Source organism: Lycorma delicatula, chromosome 6 (genome assembly GCF_047948215.1).
Source record: "Lycorma delicatula isolate Av1 chromosome 6, ASM4794821v1, whole genome shotgun sequence".
Classification (NCBI taxonomy): Eukaryota; Metazoa; Arthropoda; class Insecta; order Hemiptera; family Fulgoridae; genus Lycorma; species Lycorma delicatula.
Genome location: NC_134460.1, coordinates 104,305,734 through 104,326,030, shown reverse-complemented (window position 1 = coordinate 104,326,030; position 20,297 = coordinate 104,305,734). Strand labels below are relative to the sequence as shown.

The 20,297-nt window shown below is 29.0% G+C and overlaps 1 protein-coding gene across 1 annotated transcript in view; it reads right to left on the bottom strand.

Moving 5' to 3' along the window:
• Window positions 1–20,297, bottom strand: part of nompC (no mechanoreceptor potential C) — a 243,395-nt gene that overhangs the window by 206,037 nt on the left and 17,061 nt on the right. Inside the window, exon 3 of the mRNA XM_075369639.1 lies at window positions 1,851–1,952. Within this exon, the coding sequence (XP_075225754.1) occupies window positions 1,851–1,952 (102 nt within the window). The remainder of the gene's footprint in view (window positions 1–1,850; window positions 1,953–20,297) is intronic.

The following is a 20,297-nucleotide window of genomic DNA, read 5'->3' as shown; positions in this document are numbered from 1 at the left end:
AACGGTCTAGATGTTTTTAAGGAATTGCCTAAATTAATTAACAGTTGAATATATTTGTTATTCTTATTTTAAAACTATTGCTATAAATATACTACTTTTTTAGTGTTTCGTAAGTACTCTGTACTTGTCAGTTAATAAAAGATCTTCTTGGAATAGTTTCAGCTAAGCCTTTCAAACGGAAAGTTCCGGGATCGAATATCGATCAGATGTTATTTTTTATACTCTGAATAGTTTACTTTCTTTTTTCATTTATTTCTTTACTGATTTTCACATATATATACTTTTCATCAGCGTCTAAGTGTCTACTAATAATGATTGTTTAACAATCGAATCGACTATATGATTTTAGATTTGAATTAAATTTATAATTTGACTGGTTTTTGAACGAAAATGTTTTCCAATTTACAACTAATTAAAATTTTTTTTAAATTCTTGCTGCACAAGAAGATCGACTTTTCTTATTTTATTTTGTATAATATTTAGCGCAAAAGAAATATACAAAATATAAATGAGAAAACTACTAAAAGAGGTATAGGTATATATATTATTTTAATTTATTATTAAAATATATCTTTTGTTGATAAGAAAATTAATTATTATAAGCATAATTTGATGAAATAATTAAAAATAACGAGTAGATCCAACACACAAGCAACAAGTTTAAATTCACTCACCACTGTGACTCACTCCGTAAGCGCCTATGAAAAATGCACCAGTACAATGTCTGTTGACTGTTTTCGACCTTAAATTGATTGCAACTGAAGATTCCATCAATCTTCATCAAATTTTCATACGCAAAACTCCAGATACACTGTTACAGTATATCTAACTTTCAATGAAATTGATCTAGTAGTTTCAGAGACTTTCGAGCCACAAAATTTTATTCATGAACGGTATTTTCAGTAAAAGTAAAGAAAATTCATTTCCATCTCCCCCACTCAAACCATGCGACCAAAAGTAATACAGCATTTTTCTTCAAGTCGGTAAAAAAATTTTAGTTCATAATTATTTTTGGGCCTACATATATATATATATATTTATATATATGCCTATATATAAAATTTTGTGGCTCGAAAATCTCCAAAACTACTAGATCAATTTCATTGAAACTTAGATAAGTTGTATTATCTGAAGTTGTGCGTGCGAAATTTATATGAAAACTGATTGAGTCACTCTTGAGTTACGCTCAATTTAAAGTCGAAAAACTGAGCGGGACAAGTTATTTAAGCGTGAGTCGTTGTGATGCTGCAAGTTAATACGTTGACGTTTCTTTAACAGCAGTATCTATTATTAGCAATATTTTTCGGTGTATTCAAGTAGCGTTACCTACTTTGAAGATCATGATGATTGGGTATGTGTTAGAAACAAAAATAAAATAACAAAAAGTCGATCTTCTTGCGCAGAACTGCGGAAGAATTTTTTTAATTATAATTACTAGTTAGAATCAATCAAAAATTGTTTAAACTAACAAAATAATTCCTTTTTTTGAAATACAGAAAATATATTTAAAAAAATAACATTAACAAGAAATTAATTTCATTTACGTCAAGAAAATAAGATTTTTTATTATGAAATATTTAATTAATTTACTAATTCAAAAAACAACGATCGTAGAACTTTCCATTTTTGTATAATAACACAGCATATAAATTATTATGAAACTATTTAGAGAAGTTAAACACGTCAAATAAATCCTTAAAATCAAATAAGACAGACAATTGTTTACGAAGGATTAAAAAACTTATGATGATTGCATTATACAACTCCAATTATTATCACTTTAGAACAGATGTGCTCTATTAAAATATAAAACAAAAGAAAATTTCGAAATAAATTATGTCAATACTTACATGATTTCTAGCAGTTACATCACAACCGAGTTCAATCAGTCTATCGACAAAAGATGTTCTATTTTCTTTTACAGCAAGCATTAAAGGTGTCATCCCTGTGGCCTGTAAAAAGACAAATCAATGAAAAGGTATCTGTTGCACATACATAATAATAATAATAATATCTGTATATTGGCAAGATTGATCTGATGGACCGTGTTATTTCCTTCTATGAAAATATTTTATCTTACTTTATTTTTTATACCTTGACATTTAAATATCAACATTCTATAAACTAACCATTGGTTTTATAGCTTTTGTTAGAATATATTTAAGTACATTTTTTCAATGTAAATATTTTACTTTTGGTTTATTAAAACAAAGTAATTTTTCGACATAATTGTATGCTAATCCAATAGAAATTAACCAAAATCGATGGGAAATAGGACAAGCTTTACGATTAATGATAATTATGCTAAGACAAAAAAGTTATAAAAAATTTCATTAAAAGTGTTTTTTTACGGAAATCTTTTTATTAAATCGAACCGCTATTATAAAGAATGTAATATAAACATATAAATTTTGTCGTGCATTTTTTTTATCAAAAATTAATAATTACTTTGCATATTTCATTACACTTTCTATTTAAAATTTTCGTCTGTTTTACACAACTAAGCCTACGAAGATAGCCGGCCTCCGTGGCGTGACTGGTAGTGTCTCCGCCGTTCATTCGGAAGTCCCGGTTTGAATCCCGGTCAGGCGTGGCATTCCCACACGCTACAAATCATTTATCTCATCCTCTGAAGCAATATCTAACAGTGGTCCTGGAGATTAAAAAAAAAGCCTACGAAGATAGAGGAAATATCATGAATTAATCAAACTGAGATTTCTCTACTGTGTAGATGTTTTCCAGTGTACTTTATACTCTAATGTATAAGAATTATTAAAAGAAAATTGAAAGATTTAAAAAAATTTGTATGATACAGAGATTGATATCTCATCCTGTAGTATACACTGTATTCTAGAATAATTCAATTTGACATTTTAACAACCTTATCTGTTATAAATTTTAATGGCTGATGATTTCCGCAGACGTTTGGAATTCTCGGTATGGAATCTAATCCAATGTAAGGCAAAAAACCCATATTGTTTAAACAGATAAAGCTAGCTTCAATCCGAATAGTTGTGCTACTCATTTTTACATTACCTACTGGCTTGACTCAAATCCTCATGTTGTAATGCAACACGAATTAAATTTTCGTAGTTTTAATATGTAGGCAGATATTAGGAGTAACTCCAAGTGGGCCATTCTTTTTTAACAACATTAACTGGAAATTCATATTGCAAGATGTAGTATTATCTGAGTTATAAACCAGCCCATTGTTTCAGAATTTAATTTTAACTCTTCAACGAAATTGAATTTTTCCATATTACATTTTATGGGTATGGGAATTCTTCAACAACAACTTTACTGAATTTCTTGGACAGATTGAGCCTCAAGGAAATGTGATCTCCCATCTCAGGACTTTTCACTTAGGAAAATCATTAAGAATAATATTTTATTTTTCAAAAACATTCACAAAATTGGAAGATTTAAGAAGAATCTTTGAAGTAGAGCTAGGTAATTTAAATAACAAACGTTTGAGCTCTGCAATTGTGAGTAATGTAAAATAATGTTATGAATGATAGACATTTTGACTAGCTTATACAGGTTTTAAAATATCAGTAATTATAAGTATAAAATATTGTAGTTCTATTAATAAACCGTAATTGATTTTTTGATCTGTTTTTCTTTTTTCGATAAGGCGAATTCTATGATATACACTTTTGTTGCACTATACATAGATATATACACTTCTAAATAATACGAGTATAATATATATGAGCTTTATTTTTTTAACAAAAATTAAACTCTCATGAAAACTTAATCTCCCAAAGGAAACTGACAAACAAAATAATTAGAAATACGAAACGAAATTTCCATTAGGACATTTAAGTCAAATAGAAGAAATTTTTAACAAAAATAAATCGAGAGAGATTACTTTAAAACATTCGGTAAATATCTGCAAAAATTTTATCCTCTACACTAACTTGGCAAACATATAATAAAAAATATCTCTGAATAAAATTAAAAATTCACCATTATAACACAGTAGCACTTCCGGTAGCGCTTTATGTTTGTGAGACTATCTTTCAAATTAAGAATGAAAGTAAAACGGACCAATTACTTAAAAACAGAAAGGCGAATTATCGGAACTTGTTTAAATAAAAGTTATCAAAAGGATGGAGTCTGGCGAATTGCCACAAATGAAACAGTCTACAAACAAGTCGACTCGATTCTCAGTACAATGAAAAAACTAAGGATTTCCCATTTTTTCCACGTATCAAGAATGCCTGAGAAGCGAATTCTAAAACAAATAGTCACAAGGAGTACTAAAAAAAAACCTGTGGATAATATGTTGTGAGAAATCCAAAGAGATCTTCAAGAAATTGGTTCGAGGGTTGAAAACGCCTGTAATAAAATGAAAATTAACTACGCACTTCAAAACAATAGATTCAACGGTAAAAAATTAGAAAGGCATAACAAAGTGGAGGTCACAGACGGGATCAGGAAGCAACGATCCGATAGAATGAAGAGAAAATCGAAAGGCCAGACAAATACAGAAATTCAAGAGGAACTGAAAAATGGATGACTAAAGTGTCCCCTCAAACGTAAAAAAAAAAATTTATTTTTATATCTATATAAAATATGTATCCTTTGGAAACAAAGGTCCATAATTTTACCGTTACACGAGGGCAGCTCGGACTCTCTCTTTTCTTACTTCAGGCTAATATTATTTACTCGTAATTATTGAAATTAAATTGAATCATTATATATATAAAAATTTTTAAGTGTGTGGTTCAAATTTTCTAATAATCAAACTGGATATTACTTATATTGAAAATGAATAAATTTAAACTTCAATTAAATATACGGTAAATGAACTTGAAAACTGTTTAACGAAATATAATAAGAATTCAATGGAGAAAATTCACTTCCTCACTGGGCTTTTTTAATCAAATTGAGTGAATTACAAGCCCCATCATTACCCTTTGTAACATTATTATAGCTCTACAACTCAAAATTTAATAAAACCTTTGATTTTCATTGAAATATCTTCTTCTTTTAATAGAATAAAATCTGATGGGAAAACCACACGAGTTCCTTGTCCACCTATTAAATTACATATACGCATTTTTTGTTGCACTTCATTTAAACTTATTTCATTTGAAGGTGAGATACGATCCTCCAATTCTTTAATAAAGTGAACAGTTACACAACTGCTGAAATATTAGTTTTTATTAATATCAAACGATTATAAAATTATTAATCCAACAATCTTACATGAAATATTGGGATGGAGTAAAAGTCCCTTTATTACTCGTATTACTAGATCAGCATTATTCGTATCTTAGTGAGTTGATGATTAACAAAAGTTTCAGATTTCTGTTGTGTTGCATAAATAAAAGTAAATAATAATTAACTATTACTAATTAATAGTAATTAACTATTCCGTTTATTGAACTCCTATATGCTGGTTACAAATGTTAATTTCTACATTACGGTGTAAAATATTTAGTTTGTTTTATTGGATTATTTGGTGAATAATCAAAAATGAAAAAGAAACGATCATTCAGGAAAAATAAAGATAACATAAAGAAATATATTCCAAAAAAAAACGACAAAAGATGAATATGAAGAGGAAGAAAATTTTAATAACAAATGAAGAATAAAAAAAATTAAAAGAAGATGATAAATATAAAGAAGAAGAAAATGTTGAAACCAAAGAAATAATAAAAACATTAAGAGTAGTTGATAAGTATAAAGAGGGAGAAAACGTTAAGACCAAGGAAAGAATAAAAAGATTATGAAATAATGATGAATATAAAGAGAGAGAAAATGTGAAAACTAGAGAACGTGTACACAAATTAAGATCAAAAGAATTACGAGTATATCAAAACAAAGAGCGATTAAATTACTGGCAAAAAAAAAATAAACGAAATGATGACTTAGGGCGAGTATTATCCGACAACATCAGAGGAAAGAACTAAAATATAATAATTTACAATTTATTAAAAACTGGGCATGTGTGCCTCAGTGTATATGTTGTTCTTGTGAGGACTATTTGATTTGTCTATATTTCAGACACTCTGTAGTTGAACTTTAATGTAGATAAAATTAAACAGAAATTCCAGAATAATTAAACAGAGATTAAGCTAGAAAATCCAAAAATAATACGATTCTAAATTATAATTTTCAATTAATATTATATAAGCAGATGTTTCACCAAATATATTACATACACACATATCTAATAACGCCTATTAAATTACAAATATACATTTTTTAAATACATAAAATTTTATTTCACTAATAACTTTTGATTTTTTTAAATTATTATTACTGAATAATTACTTACTGTAATTTTTTTTACTATCACAGATTAATAATTAATAAATTAATAATACATTTAAATTTTTAAACAAAGTTAAAAAAGTAAATTAAAAAAAAGTTAAAAAAGTAAATTTAAAAAAAAAGGAGATGAAGTCTGATTCGAACCGATGTGCCTTCCCTTGTAAGATCCATATTCATTAATTAAAATTTTATTTGACTACAACTCTGGAACCAATGAAAATAAGAACCACTTATGAAATATCGTTGAAATGCCCTCAATGAAAGGCTTATTACTGCAGTTAAGAAAAAGTGCAAAATCCAAAGTTTTTCGTGTTTTTGAGCTTTTTTGGACACTTTTGATTCAATCGAATACAATCAGAAGGGGAGGTGCATATTAGATGTTACAAGAAATAAATAAAAAATGTCAACATCCTACGGCTAATCGTTTTTGAGTTATGCGAGATAAGTACGTACATACTACATACATGCTTACGTACAGCCGTCACGTCGAGACTAGTCAAAATTTATTCAAGGATGGTTAAAATGGATATTTTCTTTGACATCCGAAAGCCGAAATTTTCCGCGATCACAATACTTCCTTTACTTCGTACAAGAAAATAACAAGAAATAAGTATTAAAAACTAAAAAAAAAAAAACATGGCTCTTTAATAAAGGATAATTAAAGAACGTGCGGATGTCAATTTTGTATATAGTTTTATATACTGTTATAGATAACTATTTTAAATGGTATAATTCTATTCTCAATTTTTTTAAATCTATTTAAACATATAATACGTTTAAGATATATATATATATATATATATATAGTAATTTTTTTTACTATCACAGATTAATAATTAATAAATTAATAATACATTTAAATTTTAAAAAAGTTTTTAATATAATATAATATAATAATAATAATTTTAATATAATATATAAAATATATATATATATATATATATATATATATATGTGTTTTATATTTAATATATATATATATATATATATATATATGTGTTTTATATTTAATATATAGCCTATGACACTTCCGGTAAAGTAAGGATTCCTGCGCGGGGTCGGTCATATATCTAAATCGGTGTACGGTGGAACAAACATATACACATACATGCACCCTAACACACCATACCATACTTCACCACACATATTTCACTCCATTTTGGGTATCATGTAATAAATTATTAAAGTATAAACCGCAGTGAGTATTTTTTTAAAAGTAAATTAAAAATATTTCAATTTTTCATACGTCTAAGTTTATTGTTCTAAAAACTGCTGTTTACAATTTTTACAAATTAATAAAAAGTTTTGTTAAGTTCGTTATTGATAAAAGTTGATTTTGTTTTGTTTTTCATAGACTATATTAAATCAATTTTCTCGAATAAAATTCTCTGCACGTTTTGATAATAAAATTTACGTATTTATGAGTCTTTTAACAAAGTTATTGTTATACTACAAACAAAAAAAAAATGTTTTTTGTCATCGAATTTTTCTGTTTTACGTTGAGTACCATGAAAACTGAAAAATACCGTTCTTGGACCTGTTTTGTTCGATTCTTCTGCTCAAAAAAGATGAGAAACCATCGTTTAATCCAAATATACTGAAATTTCACCGGGGGAACTGAAAAGATTTTTCGCAAAATTTTTCGCTAGCCGTAGCTCGATAACAAAGCGTCTTCTGACAAATGTTTATATGAAAGTCTTTCCTTATTTCAAGCTCTAGAAACAGTTTCCAGATTATTTCCTTTTGAATCAACTGCAAATATATATATACAATTTGAAATATATATATATATATATATATATATATATATATATATACACACAAATCCAAATTGTTGTAAACAATTTAATAAATAAACATAGGTAAGAAGAACCGCCTATTTTTGGCAAAACGCCCATATGATATGGAAAAATAATATGAAATAAATAACATTCTATATCGATAAATTAATTTTATTGTGTTTTTTAATTAATTTTCTATAATAAATAAATTATATCAATAAACATTAACCCTATTAAAACTATTTGCGCTTCAAGAGAAATTGTGTAAGCAAAAATGAAACAAAATTTAAATAATAGAAAAAATTAAAAGAAGAAAAGCAGGTTTGAGATTTACTCCCGGTAGAACAGAATACCTGGATAGGATCATAAATCCGGGCACCACATAGGTTTCCACACTTATACACAGAAATATATCCACAAAAAATACCAGTTTTAAAGTTCAACAAGCAGTAAATCCATTTGAATTAGATACCAGAATCAGAATTCTTTAAAAATATTTCTTTCCGTTTCAGAATTACTTGCAAAAGCAACCATAATAATACTTTGTTGTTTATATTTCTCACAAAAGAGGATTAAATAAACTACTTTTTTTTTCTTTTATCCAGTGCATTTGTTTTTTTTTTTTTTTGGAAAAAAATTCAATTCTTTTTCCAAACTACTTCCATTTCGTATTAGGAGTACATTAAATAATAAGTACACTTGTTATACAACCCCTTCCCCTTCAATTAGAAATAAGTCTTTAAGTAGTAGAGGTATTGTCACGCGCTTAAACCTTACAATAATAATCAAGGCTTGCATGTCCAACGAATAAACGTCAACCTTGTGTTTCTTAAAGCATAAATTAGGCTGAACATTCTAGCATACATTTAGTTTAGTACACAAAATGCATTATTGACACAGAAGCTGTTTAATTAATAACTTACTGTCAAGGTTTATAAATAGCCATAACGTCTATACGTTTTATTTAAAAAAAGTAAATTCATCTCGTTAATATACTTTACATTAATTAATCTATAAAACTGTAATTTAATATTTATACGAGGATAACTGGATGTAAATCAAACCCATTTACTTAAGTAACGTGAAAAATAAATCATAAATGAACGTACGAGGTGAGGATACATGTTTATTTGACTCAAAGAAATTTTTTATCCGCGCATGTTAAACTCGTTCGGATAAATTTAACAATAATACTTTATTGTATGGAGCCATAAGAATTCTTGAGGCTTTCCAAAGATGATAAAATGTAACATGAACAGATGTTTTGAGAAATTATAGAAGAGGGAAATGTAGAATGTTTTTGTTTCAATCGTCAATCTGTGGTATCGGCCGACCTCCGTGGCGCGATTGGTAGCGTCTCGGCCTTTCATCCGGAGGTCCCGGGTTCGAATCCCGATTAGGCATGGCATTTTCACACACACTACAATATCGTTCATCACAAATCCTGTAATGCAATACCTAACGGTGGTCTCGGAGGTTAAACAGAAAAAAAAACTGTGTATCGATATCTAATAAATTGATAGCCAAATATTAGAGTGCGATTCCAAACGTAATAAATAACTTGTGCAAAAACGTTTAATTTATTTTTTAATAGTTAGAATGTTTAAATCTCTACAGATGATCTTGTTTGTTATATCTACAACTCATACTCCAATGGGGAGTTGGAGATGATACGTAATAATCTTGGCTGATATTTTTGTACAATCTTTATATTTGAATTACAGAAGTCCATCATAATTGCATTACGTAGATCCATAGGATTTTAAAACTGATTTCTAGAATTTTTTTTTTTTTTTTATAGATAAAGACGATTTCTTATTAATAGTCTTTTTTTTTAATTTAAGACTATATTGTTTTCTTTTAAATGTAATAAAAGACTTCCAGATCAGGTATTTGTAAAGTCCACGGCGAGTTATTTTGATGTGTTCGACTGAGGAATTTTTAGATCGTTAAAGTAAATTATAGTGCGCACATCCTTCCAGAAGCTTACACGATCTATTAAAATGACTTTTTGTTTCTTTTGTTCTCATCCGCCATTTTTCCTGCCATCCATGCAATTTAATCAGATGCTTTTGTAAGTGAATAGATGCTTTATGAGGTAAATCGTGAGTTGCTTGCATTGCAGCGTCAACAATAAAAGTTAAAATTGTTGTTTTGTGAAACAAGCAACACGGACGTATATATAAAATATAGCATATCGGAGCGAGACCAACATCTTGGAAAACTCCATAGGGTGAAAATCGCGTTAATAAAAAAGAAAATTTAATCTTAAAGAACCGGCTCTGTAGATATGACTTCAGTAGTAAGACATACTGATAAGGAAGGAGATGTTTAATTTTAGCAAGCCGTCATGCGAAACTTTGTCGACTGCTTGTTAGGATTTCCACTTTTTTCCTCACAGGCGATATTAATATTATTCACTACTCTTGTACATTTGTTCTAAATTACACGTTGTAAAGGACATGTGTACTAATACAAGGCTAATATACTAACAAGTACTGATATTAGTTTTACAGGTTAGTACTAATAAAATAATAGGTGCCAGGATCTACATACTCCTGACTTCCAATAGTCGCAGCTGTGGAATTCAGCTCGTCAGGGGGCAGGCTGGATTTTTCTTGGAAAGATCCGAACAAGTAAAATAAGTTGGCGGTAATTTATTTCCCACCAATCGTTAGTGGCGGGAAAATATATATATAAAGCGCGGCAATTTCATTGTACGCCGCTATGAATGAATGAATTTTCCCAATCATAATTACCTAGGCCCGGGCCATCCGGTCGACAACAGACCGCCAGTAGTCATAGATGATCAGACTGCGCTTGAGCAAGATCTTGTCTACGAGTCAGCCACAACCAGTCATCATATACTTACAGCCGATAGATAGACTATCGGCGCTTCGGCTGGGGATTTGTATCCTAATGGGAATTGGCATAGTCCATTATTTAGTACTAATATAATAATTCTAAAGGTTTTAGCAATAATAGATATGTATTGGTTCTACAATACAAGGACATAGATTCTTACTGAAAGCCGAACTGGAATCAAGCATCACATTTAATCTCTCTATTAGCTGTTGCAATCTTCTTAAAATAACTTTTTTTATGTACGTAAGATAAGAGAAGTATTAAAATAATGGACTAAAATGGGGAAACTTCATGGACTGGTTTGCTTGGTTTAAGAATTAAATAAAAATGGTGTGTAATATGATATATTTTTATAATCCACCCTTCTTTGTAACATTTTTAAATTCTACTTGTTTTAATAAATTATTTATAAAGTGATATCTATTTATGATGTATCTTTTAACTCAGAAAAGTAATTTTAATTTTAATTCTGTAATTTTATAGACTACTGATTCAAACTAGCTTACCTTCACTACGTATTTTTTTTTATTTTTATTATTATTTCTTAATGTACTGGTTATCTTTTTCAGAAGAAAACTTTTGTGAATGGTTTTACTATAAATTAATCTATTAAAGATATAAAAAAAAAATTCAAGAGCCTATTTTGCGAAGGATAATTCTTACGTAAATTTTCTTTTTGTTATAATTTAGAGCAATAAATAATGAAAATATTTAGTTATTAAATATCAAAAAAATAAAACATTTTCTATTATAGAGTCTAAGTGTTTACTCAAGACACTGAATAACTCAGGTTGCAACTTACTACATAGAGAACAATTTTCTACAGACAAATTACGGTCTTTAGTTGCTGAAATAGAATTCTTTCTACGGAAATCACTTAAATGGTTGACTTTATTTGCATGAATATTTCCTGTAGCTTTCTTATTTTCCTTTAATTTAAATTACATAAAAATAATATATTTTTTAATGTAAGTTTTTTATAGCAGCAACAAATAGCAGATTTAAGAAGACTTAGTTTATATTTTATATATATATATATCTGATTCGGTCAGCGCATTAACATTCAACCTGAAATTTATTAATTTATAAAGTAATTTTCTACATATAAATTCATATTTTAATTAATACGTATATCAACCATTAATTAATTTTAAATTAATTAATAAATTTTATTTTAAATTCATCTTAATGCATCCAAGTCACAACTGATAATTAATTTAATAAATTGTATTCGTCTATGTGAACTTTTTATTTAGATCTACTTACTTTTGACGCGTTTCGGAACTCTGCTCTATCTTTAAAAAGAACACTCACTGGATTCGTTATCACATCAATGTAAAATGAAAAATGAAAAAACAAACATACACGTAAAAGTCATAACACATAAAACCACGCACAAACGTGACATGTGCACACCGTCGTCCATGTACAGCGATTCATGTGTCGCTCAAAAAATATGTAGAGCACGCATACGGCGCGTTTGTTCGTGTGTTTTTTTATGTATTGTTGATTGTGTTATGACTTTATATGTATACGTGTTTGTTTGTTTTCTTCGTTTTCCATTGTATCTTTGATAAGACCTCCAGTGAGTAATTTTCTGAAGATGGAGCAGTTCCAAAAAGCGTTAAAAATAAGTAGATACCATATATAAAATTCACATTGGCAGATATGATTTATTAAATTAGTTTTATTTCATTTAAGATCACTATATCAGAGATGGTTTCAGGAAATTTGATAGTGCAACTACAAAATTGAGGTTGGGTTTCAACCTCGTATGAAGACCTAAAATTCGAATAGAATATCAGGATCATTTTCGGAATCTTTTGTCTGTTTTTCTGTCCATTCTATAATTACTATTTTTATTTTACATAAACCTTTACGTAATTTATATAATAACAATAATAATATATCTATTAACAATAATATAATTTACATAATCTTATTATATAATTTTTTCACCAATAATTTAGAAAATTTAACCAAAAAATTCCCGGCAAGAGATGATGTTTGTTGAAGAAATTACCAGGTGTGACGAAATGAGAAAGTATAAAAAACGGTCTTTAACAATAGCCCTTCCTAATTTTTATTTGAAGTGGGTTAATTTCTAAATAAACCTAAGTGAATTTTAATTTTTTTTTCCCTTTTCCTATCTAGTGAAAATCAGAACATTCTATGTAACTCGGATAATTATCAACTTTTCTAACTAATCAAAGTTTTGTACACAACCAATTATAAAACACATTTATTGGTTCGACTTATCACATTTAAAAATTATAAATATTATCAAATATTATAAAGTTATGGATCTTTGATAATTCGCAATTTTTTTTCAAATATTCTGCAAAAGTGATTTTTTTTGCTAATAATAAAACGATAAATTATTTATTTCATGTGATTAGATAAGAAAATTTTATTACTTTAAATCGATTTATTCTACTTTAACCAGAATCAAGGTTAAAAAAGTAATTAACAAGGAAATCTTTAATAAAGACAGAGTTTGATAAAAAAGAAAGCGAGAAAGACCTTGGTTAATAGATGGTGTTGGGCACAAGGAAAGGTAAAGGAAGTAACAATGGGAAGAGGAGAGGCGGTAAAGGTTTACTTTATCTGTGAACCAAAAGTTGTTCACAGATATACACCTTCAACACGCAACATGACGGGCCGAGCCCTGACTTTATTGAATTTTGGACATCCGCACTGTTCCTAAATAGTAATGTCTCGTACTATATATATATATATATATATATTCTAATATAAAACATGCACATTCTGTTTTATTTTCTGTTGTAAAATTTTATTATAAAAACATAACTGTATTCTTCAGTTATCTACAACCACGCTATGACTTATTTAATGATGTTCAGATATCGGAAATTTTTTGTCTGGGAAATAAACATTTTTATTATCATTGTTTAACTTTTCATAATGACTCCTCACCTTAAAATACTTTATTGTGTTTATAAAATATTGGATATTAAATTTAGAGTATACTTTACGTAAAAATGATTTTAGAAAAAAAAGTGTCAAAATCTGTATTTCTCTTTCCTTATTAATCTAGTTACTGATGTAAACCAGATTTTAGACAAAAGGTATCATTTCAATGGGAAAATGAAAATAGTAAAATGAATAACATTGAAAGAGAAGAACAAAACATACTACCAAAAACTGAACGTTGTTTTTACTTCGGCAATAAAATAATAAAGGATGAACTAAGGAATTCAACAAAATTATTATTAATATATATATATAATATTTCTGCTAAGATCATCATAATTCTTGTATTGAGTACAATTATCTATCTAACTTTCTAAGATTCATCATAACTAAATTTTATGTTGGCGCGTCTCGTATATACTCCACTTTCAAAACTTACTGTACTGCAGAAAATTCTATGAAGATTAGTTAAGTCGTTCTTGAGCTACACTTAATTTAAGATCGAAAAAAATTTTAGATTATGTTAACTTATTTTATTTATATAACAGTTTCCACTTACCAACAATCTTTAATAGTATGTTCAAGGGCTTTCGGATTAGTGATCCATCTTCAGGAACATTGATGTGTTGATATAACTTGAATTTTAAAAACAAAAATTATAACAATTGATCGTGAAACGGGAAAATAATGTAAGCGTTATCCGTCATGTCAGTATGAAGGTCTCAATTGTTATCAATATGTAACAATTGAGACCTTCATACCGACATGACGGATAACGGTTATTTTACCTTTCGTCGATCAATTGTTATACTTATAATTTTTGTTTTAAAAATTTAAGTTAGTATAATTAATGATATGTGAAGTAAATAATTATAATTATAACATATCAATGTTTCTGAGGATGGATTAGTAATCCGAAAACGCTCGAACATACTATTAAAAATTGTTGGTAAATGGAAACTATTATATAAATAAATTATATATCAATACCAATGGGCCACGATTAATAAAATTAACTGTATTTTTCATATGCGCTTATGCATTGAGTCACAGTGGTGAGCGAGTTGAAACTTGATGCTTGTGTAAAGGGGTCTACTCGTTAATCGAACGTATGTAGTGCGCTGAACTCTGAAAATCAGTGCGTTTTTGACTGCGAAATAGTGAGGGCATCTGAAACGAAAAGTCGGCCTTCTTGCTCAGAACTGTGCAAGGATTTTTACATTTCTTCACTTCACATAACAAAAGGGTTTTTACACTTCATTAAAATCAATTCTATTTAACAGCCGAGAACCATTTATTAAACAATCTACTTTATATTTTCAATGTCATCTATTAAACGAGATAAAGTCATCGAAATTAGAGAAGACGGGAAAAATTTGATGATGTTTTAAAATAAATACATCAAATGAAACATTTTGTAGCAATCGGCAAGATTTAAAACAAATGAGATGAAGAAGAAATGAGGAAATTTAGCAAATAGTATAAGAATTTCAATGAATGGTCAGAACATGTCCTGAGGAAATATAAGGTTGGAAAAAGTGTACAAGAAAAAACTGTAACGGGGAAAACTGCCGGAAGAAGATTGACAGGAAAGCTTGAGTTCAGATTAGAGGTGAAGTAAAGGTGGGTGGATTTTAAGCACCGGATGCCAATGAAAATTGACTCTTTTCGCCCAAGTAGTAGGCGTAAAAAAATTAAGTAATAGAGAAAAATTAAATGCAGATTCAAAAAAGTTGAAAAATATCATACAATGAATTTCACGTAAATTTAAAATACAACTGAAATGCTTATTTTGATAAACTGATTCCAATTCTAAAACAGTGCTATAAGAGTTCACCTTTTATTCTTAATAACCGTAATACTCTTTAGCAAAGCTAATGACTCTTTAGCAACAGGCCATAACGCCACCGTAATAAACATTTTAATGACGTCAATATAAAAACAGAATAGAATGTTTAATAATAACATACACAGATTTTGGCTCATGAAATATTATGTTCATAATGCAAAAATCCTTTATGCTAAATTCAGAAATATAATCACAATTTTTCCATCACCCACAGCTTTTGCATGATAATATTTTTGAAATATTGCTTTTGCGGAATTCTGTACGTTTATTTAGGGTAACATATATACAGAAAAGAATATATGAAACGATTTCTAACATAGAGTGTACAAATACAACATTATTAAGGCAACAGCTGTATATGAATGAGATTCATTTGTTGTAGATTGTGGAATGTTAACTAAGGGGAGTCTTCCGAGACATACACACCAGTATTGTTTAAACGTTCGCTGTGTATGCAGGTTCTATGGTTTCATCATTCTGTTTTATGACTTACAGTAATTGGTCTTTTACAATCAAGTATTTTGTAAATAAATATTCTAAGAAAGTGCGTAAATGATCCGGATAAGCTAATGCTAAATTATCCGCGGGGGAATCGGCAGATAGATTTTTTTCATACCGATGGTGTAGCGTGAAATTTTGTCATTTTTCATTTCGTGGACTATTATTTTTGTCGTACAAAAACAAAAGTAATAAGTTGTAAATCCAGACACACAACGCAGTGCTCGAATTTACCGTCAGCTATAAGACCAGGGCCTCCTGGTGAGGACTTGCCTGTCCCGTATCTTCCAACACGTCAAACTTTAAAAGATGAAGCAGAATATGAGGTAGACACTGAACATGAGGAGCTAGATGATTCTCCTTTTGAAGCAGAATCCTCTTCCCGTGTATCTCATCTGATAACTCAGACTGAATTAAACGACTTTTTCGGGATTTGACTTTGTTGTGGAAACAAGCTGAGCTTTTGGGATTTAGGTTGAAAGGGTGGAATCTTCTCCATACTGATTCTAAACTGTGTTTGTAATCGTCAACAAGAGCTTCAAGATTTATTTTCTGAATAAAATAGTTTGTTGTACTGCAACAATATTTGTGCTATCATGGATGCACTATCATGAACATAACTCTACAAAATTTGAGACTATTCACTGATTTTCGAAACCTAATTTAAAGGTTGTCTTTTGTATAATGGCAGCATATTTCCATCTGTGCCGTTAGAATAGAAAACTAATGAATAAACTTATGACAATATGAAAATCCTGTTAGAAAAATTCAGTAAAAAGTACCGTTGGACTACATGTTGCGATTTAAAATTTTCAGCTCCGTACAGTAAATTTTGTTGCGATTTTGTGTGAATGGGACAGAAAAGAAGAAAGATCACTACATCATGATGAAATGGCCAAAGCGTGAAGCACCCTGGACCGAAAAGGTTTCCACATTCCCCATTAGTTAATTCGGAAATGATTCTCCTACCTCCACTTCATACTAAATTCTAAAAACTTTCTTGTACGATGGATAAAAATGTTGCTGGATTTCATTATTTGATAGAAAAATTTACTCCTGTTTATGACGCTAAAATCAAGGAAGAAGGTTTTGTGGCTTTCCAGATGAGAATTCTGATTAGAGATGAAAAATCGAAAAACTAAGTTAAGCCAAATCGAAAAATCAGCGGAAATCATGAATCATCACCGTGACTTTATATCATTTATGTTATGTTAAGAACAAGACAAAATATCGTTTACGAACGGTTTTTGGCTTGTAATAAGATATGATATAAATCATAAAAATTATCGTCAATGACTAAATCAACAGACAAAACAAAATCAATTATTATAATAACAAATTAAGCAAAGATTTAAAAAACTTGAAAAAAATAAAGATATTTTTGGAGTAACCATCCTTTAATCAAGGACGATATATCATAAAAACAAATAAAAATGTATGTTTTTATATTAAAATACACGATTGGTCATGTCTCAGTTTCTCCTGTAACAAATTTACAGTTTCTCCTGTAAAATTTAGTCTTTCCGTTGGTTAATCAGCTGATATAAGTACTAAACAATTATTTTTAATTTCATTTTTATATCTATATTGAGAATATTGGCATTTAAGTACATAAAACAAGTACAACTTTGTGTTTTCAGTAATAATGAAGACAAAAAATAAGAATTCTGATTCCATCCATGAAAATCTCTCGCAAGGTTTTTTTTTCTCTGTTTAAGATCCAAAGGTACTTAGATAATAAGAACGTAAAATTTTAAAATAATGTAAGAAAATAAGGTATTCTCTTCAAATCCAAGCGATTAGAATCGCCTAAACTGCCGATTAAAAACTTAGTATATTTTATAAATCAGAATAACATTAATGGGAAGTAATATATAATTCAATGGTTAACCGCCGCTATGAATATATAAAAGCAGAAAGATGACACTTTGAACACATGCTCTGATGTGTATATTAAATAACACATATTTAATATTAAATATAATATATTCGTATATACAAAACGTATCAGGAAGTTCTCACGGGTCTTTCATAACCTATTCTACGCGTGAAAATTATGGAAAAAGCACATATAAGCATATGTTCTAAAATGCATCGTTTGCAAATTATGGCTAGTGAAAGATTTCGTACGGATTTTAGCTATCCCGGTGAAATGAGGCCGTATTGACATTTTTCGAAAACAAGAGACAGAATTAGTAATTTCATATTGTTTATGATCTAAAAAAATCGAATATGTCTCACAACCGTATCTGTAGTACATTTTGAGAATACTGGAGTGAAAACCAACAAATTGGGGTAAAAAAAGCCTGTTTTTTATATTTGACGTACAATAACTGTTAAATGGATGGTAATAAACACTACAATTTTTAAACAACACTTGAATTTAATTTTGAACAAAATGATGTAAGGTAAGTTAAATAAAACAAAGAAAAATTAGAAAAATTCAAATTTTATTTAAAATCAGTACACAAGACCAAAGTGCATTTATACGTAGCAGTTTAAAATAAATGTTTAAAAATGAGCCCGCCATTTTCAATAGATTTCTTGGCACTCTTCTGTACTGATTTTGTTGCTCTTTTTAATTTTTCAGAGCTATCCTTAAGTTGCTCAGCCGCACCCATAATGCAGACAATTAGTTCCACACGAGAATACATTTTTGTTTTGTATAGAATATTTTTCTCTATCCCCAGACGCAAATATCTAAAGAAGTTACCATAGATCAGGCGATTATGGTGGCCAGGAATGTAAACAAATAAATACCAAAAAAAAAAAAAAAGATTGACCTCCACGGACTGATCCATTTTTCAGGGAAATGATGATTTAAGTAAGTAGAAACAGTACAAGAGAAGTGGGAGAAACACACCATCTTGCTGGGAGTATGCTTTGTGTTTCAGCACTAAAACAACATCTTCAAGCAGCTACGGTAATTCTTCTTGAAGAAAGTGCAAGTAGATCTCAGCATTTAAGCGGCCAAGTAGTATGAACGGTCCAAACAGCTTATTGTGAAGAAGACCGCACCATACATTGTCGATAAATCGGTGTTGAAAATTACTTTTCACCGTTTCATGAAGATTTACTTCTGCCCAATGTATGCTCATTGAGTAAGTTGATGCCATCTCGAGTGAAATTTGCCTCGTCAGTAAACAAAACATACTTGAAGAGTTGTCGATTTGTATTTCACAAGTTGTAGAATTTCAAGTGAAGCATACCGTCTCCTGGGTGTTAACGTTGAACCGGCTGTTTTTTTTTTAATTTTTCACAACACCAAGAAAGAATTTGGTTTCATTTTATATTAAATAAATATTTTCTGACAAATATAATAATGTACTGTTTTTAAATAAAATTCAAATTTTTCTACCTTTTCTTTGTTTTATTCAAATTATCTTTCAGAATTTTGTTCAAAATTAAATTCTTTACAAGTTTTATTTATAAGTTTTGCTGTTTATTACGCGTTTAACAAAGTTACTGTACGTCAAACATTACAAAATAGGGTTTTTTACCTTAATTTATTACTTTTTACCTCAGAATTCTCAAAAACTTCTGCATATACGATTCTGGGACTTATTTCATACGATTTTCAGATCAAAAACCTCAAGAAATCACTAATTCTACCCGTCCATTAATATTCTAAAAATTTAAGTATGACCATTTCATTGGAGTGGCTAAAATGCGAGCAAAATCTTTCACTAGCCGTATCACGTAAACGAAGAATTTTAAAAGGAATTATAAAGAAGAATTATAAAAGGGTCATATGTTTATATGTACTTTTTCCGTTATTTTTACGAGTAGAATAGATTATGACCCGGGAGAACTTCCTGCTTGACCCGTATAAATGAAATAACACACATTCTGTCGATTTCTGTGGTGGTCTAGTAGCGGCGTCTTCATACTCTACAAAATTCCATTTCCACCTTCCCACCGACAAGTTTCAAGCTTATATGTGGAATTAATCAGGAAAAAATGAATTAATAAAGAAGTTTTATTTTTTTTTAATTTTTATAACAGTTTTCTTATTAAAAATGGTGAAATCTCCCTTCTAACCACCACGTTATAAAAATATTTTCTTCTAAAAATCACTTTAGACT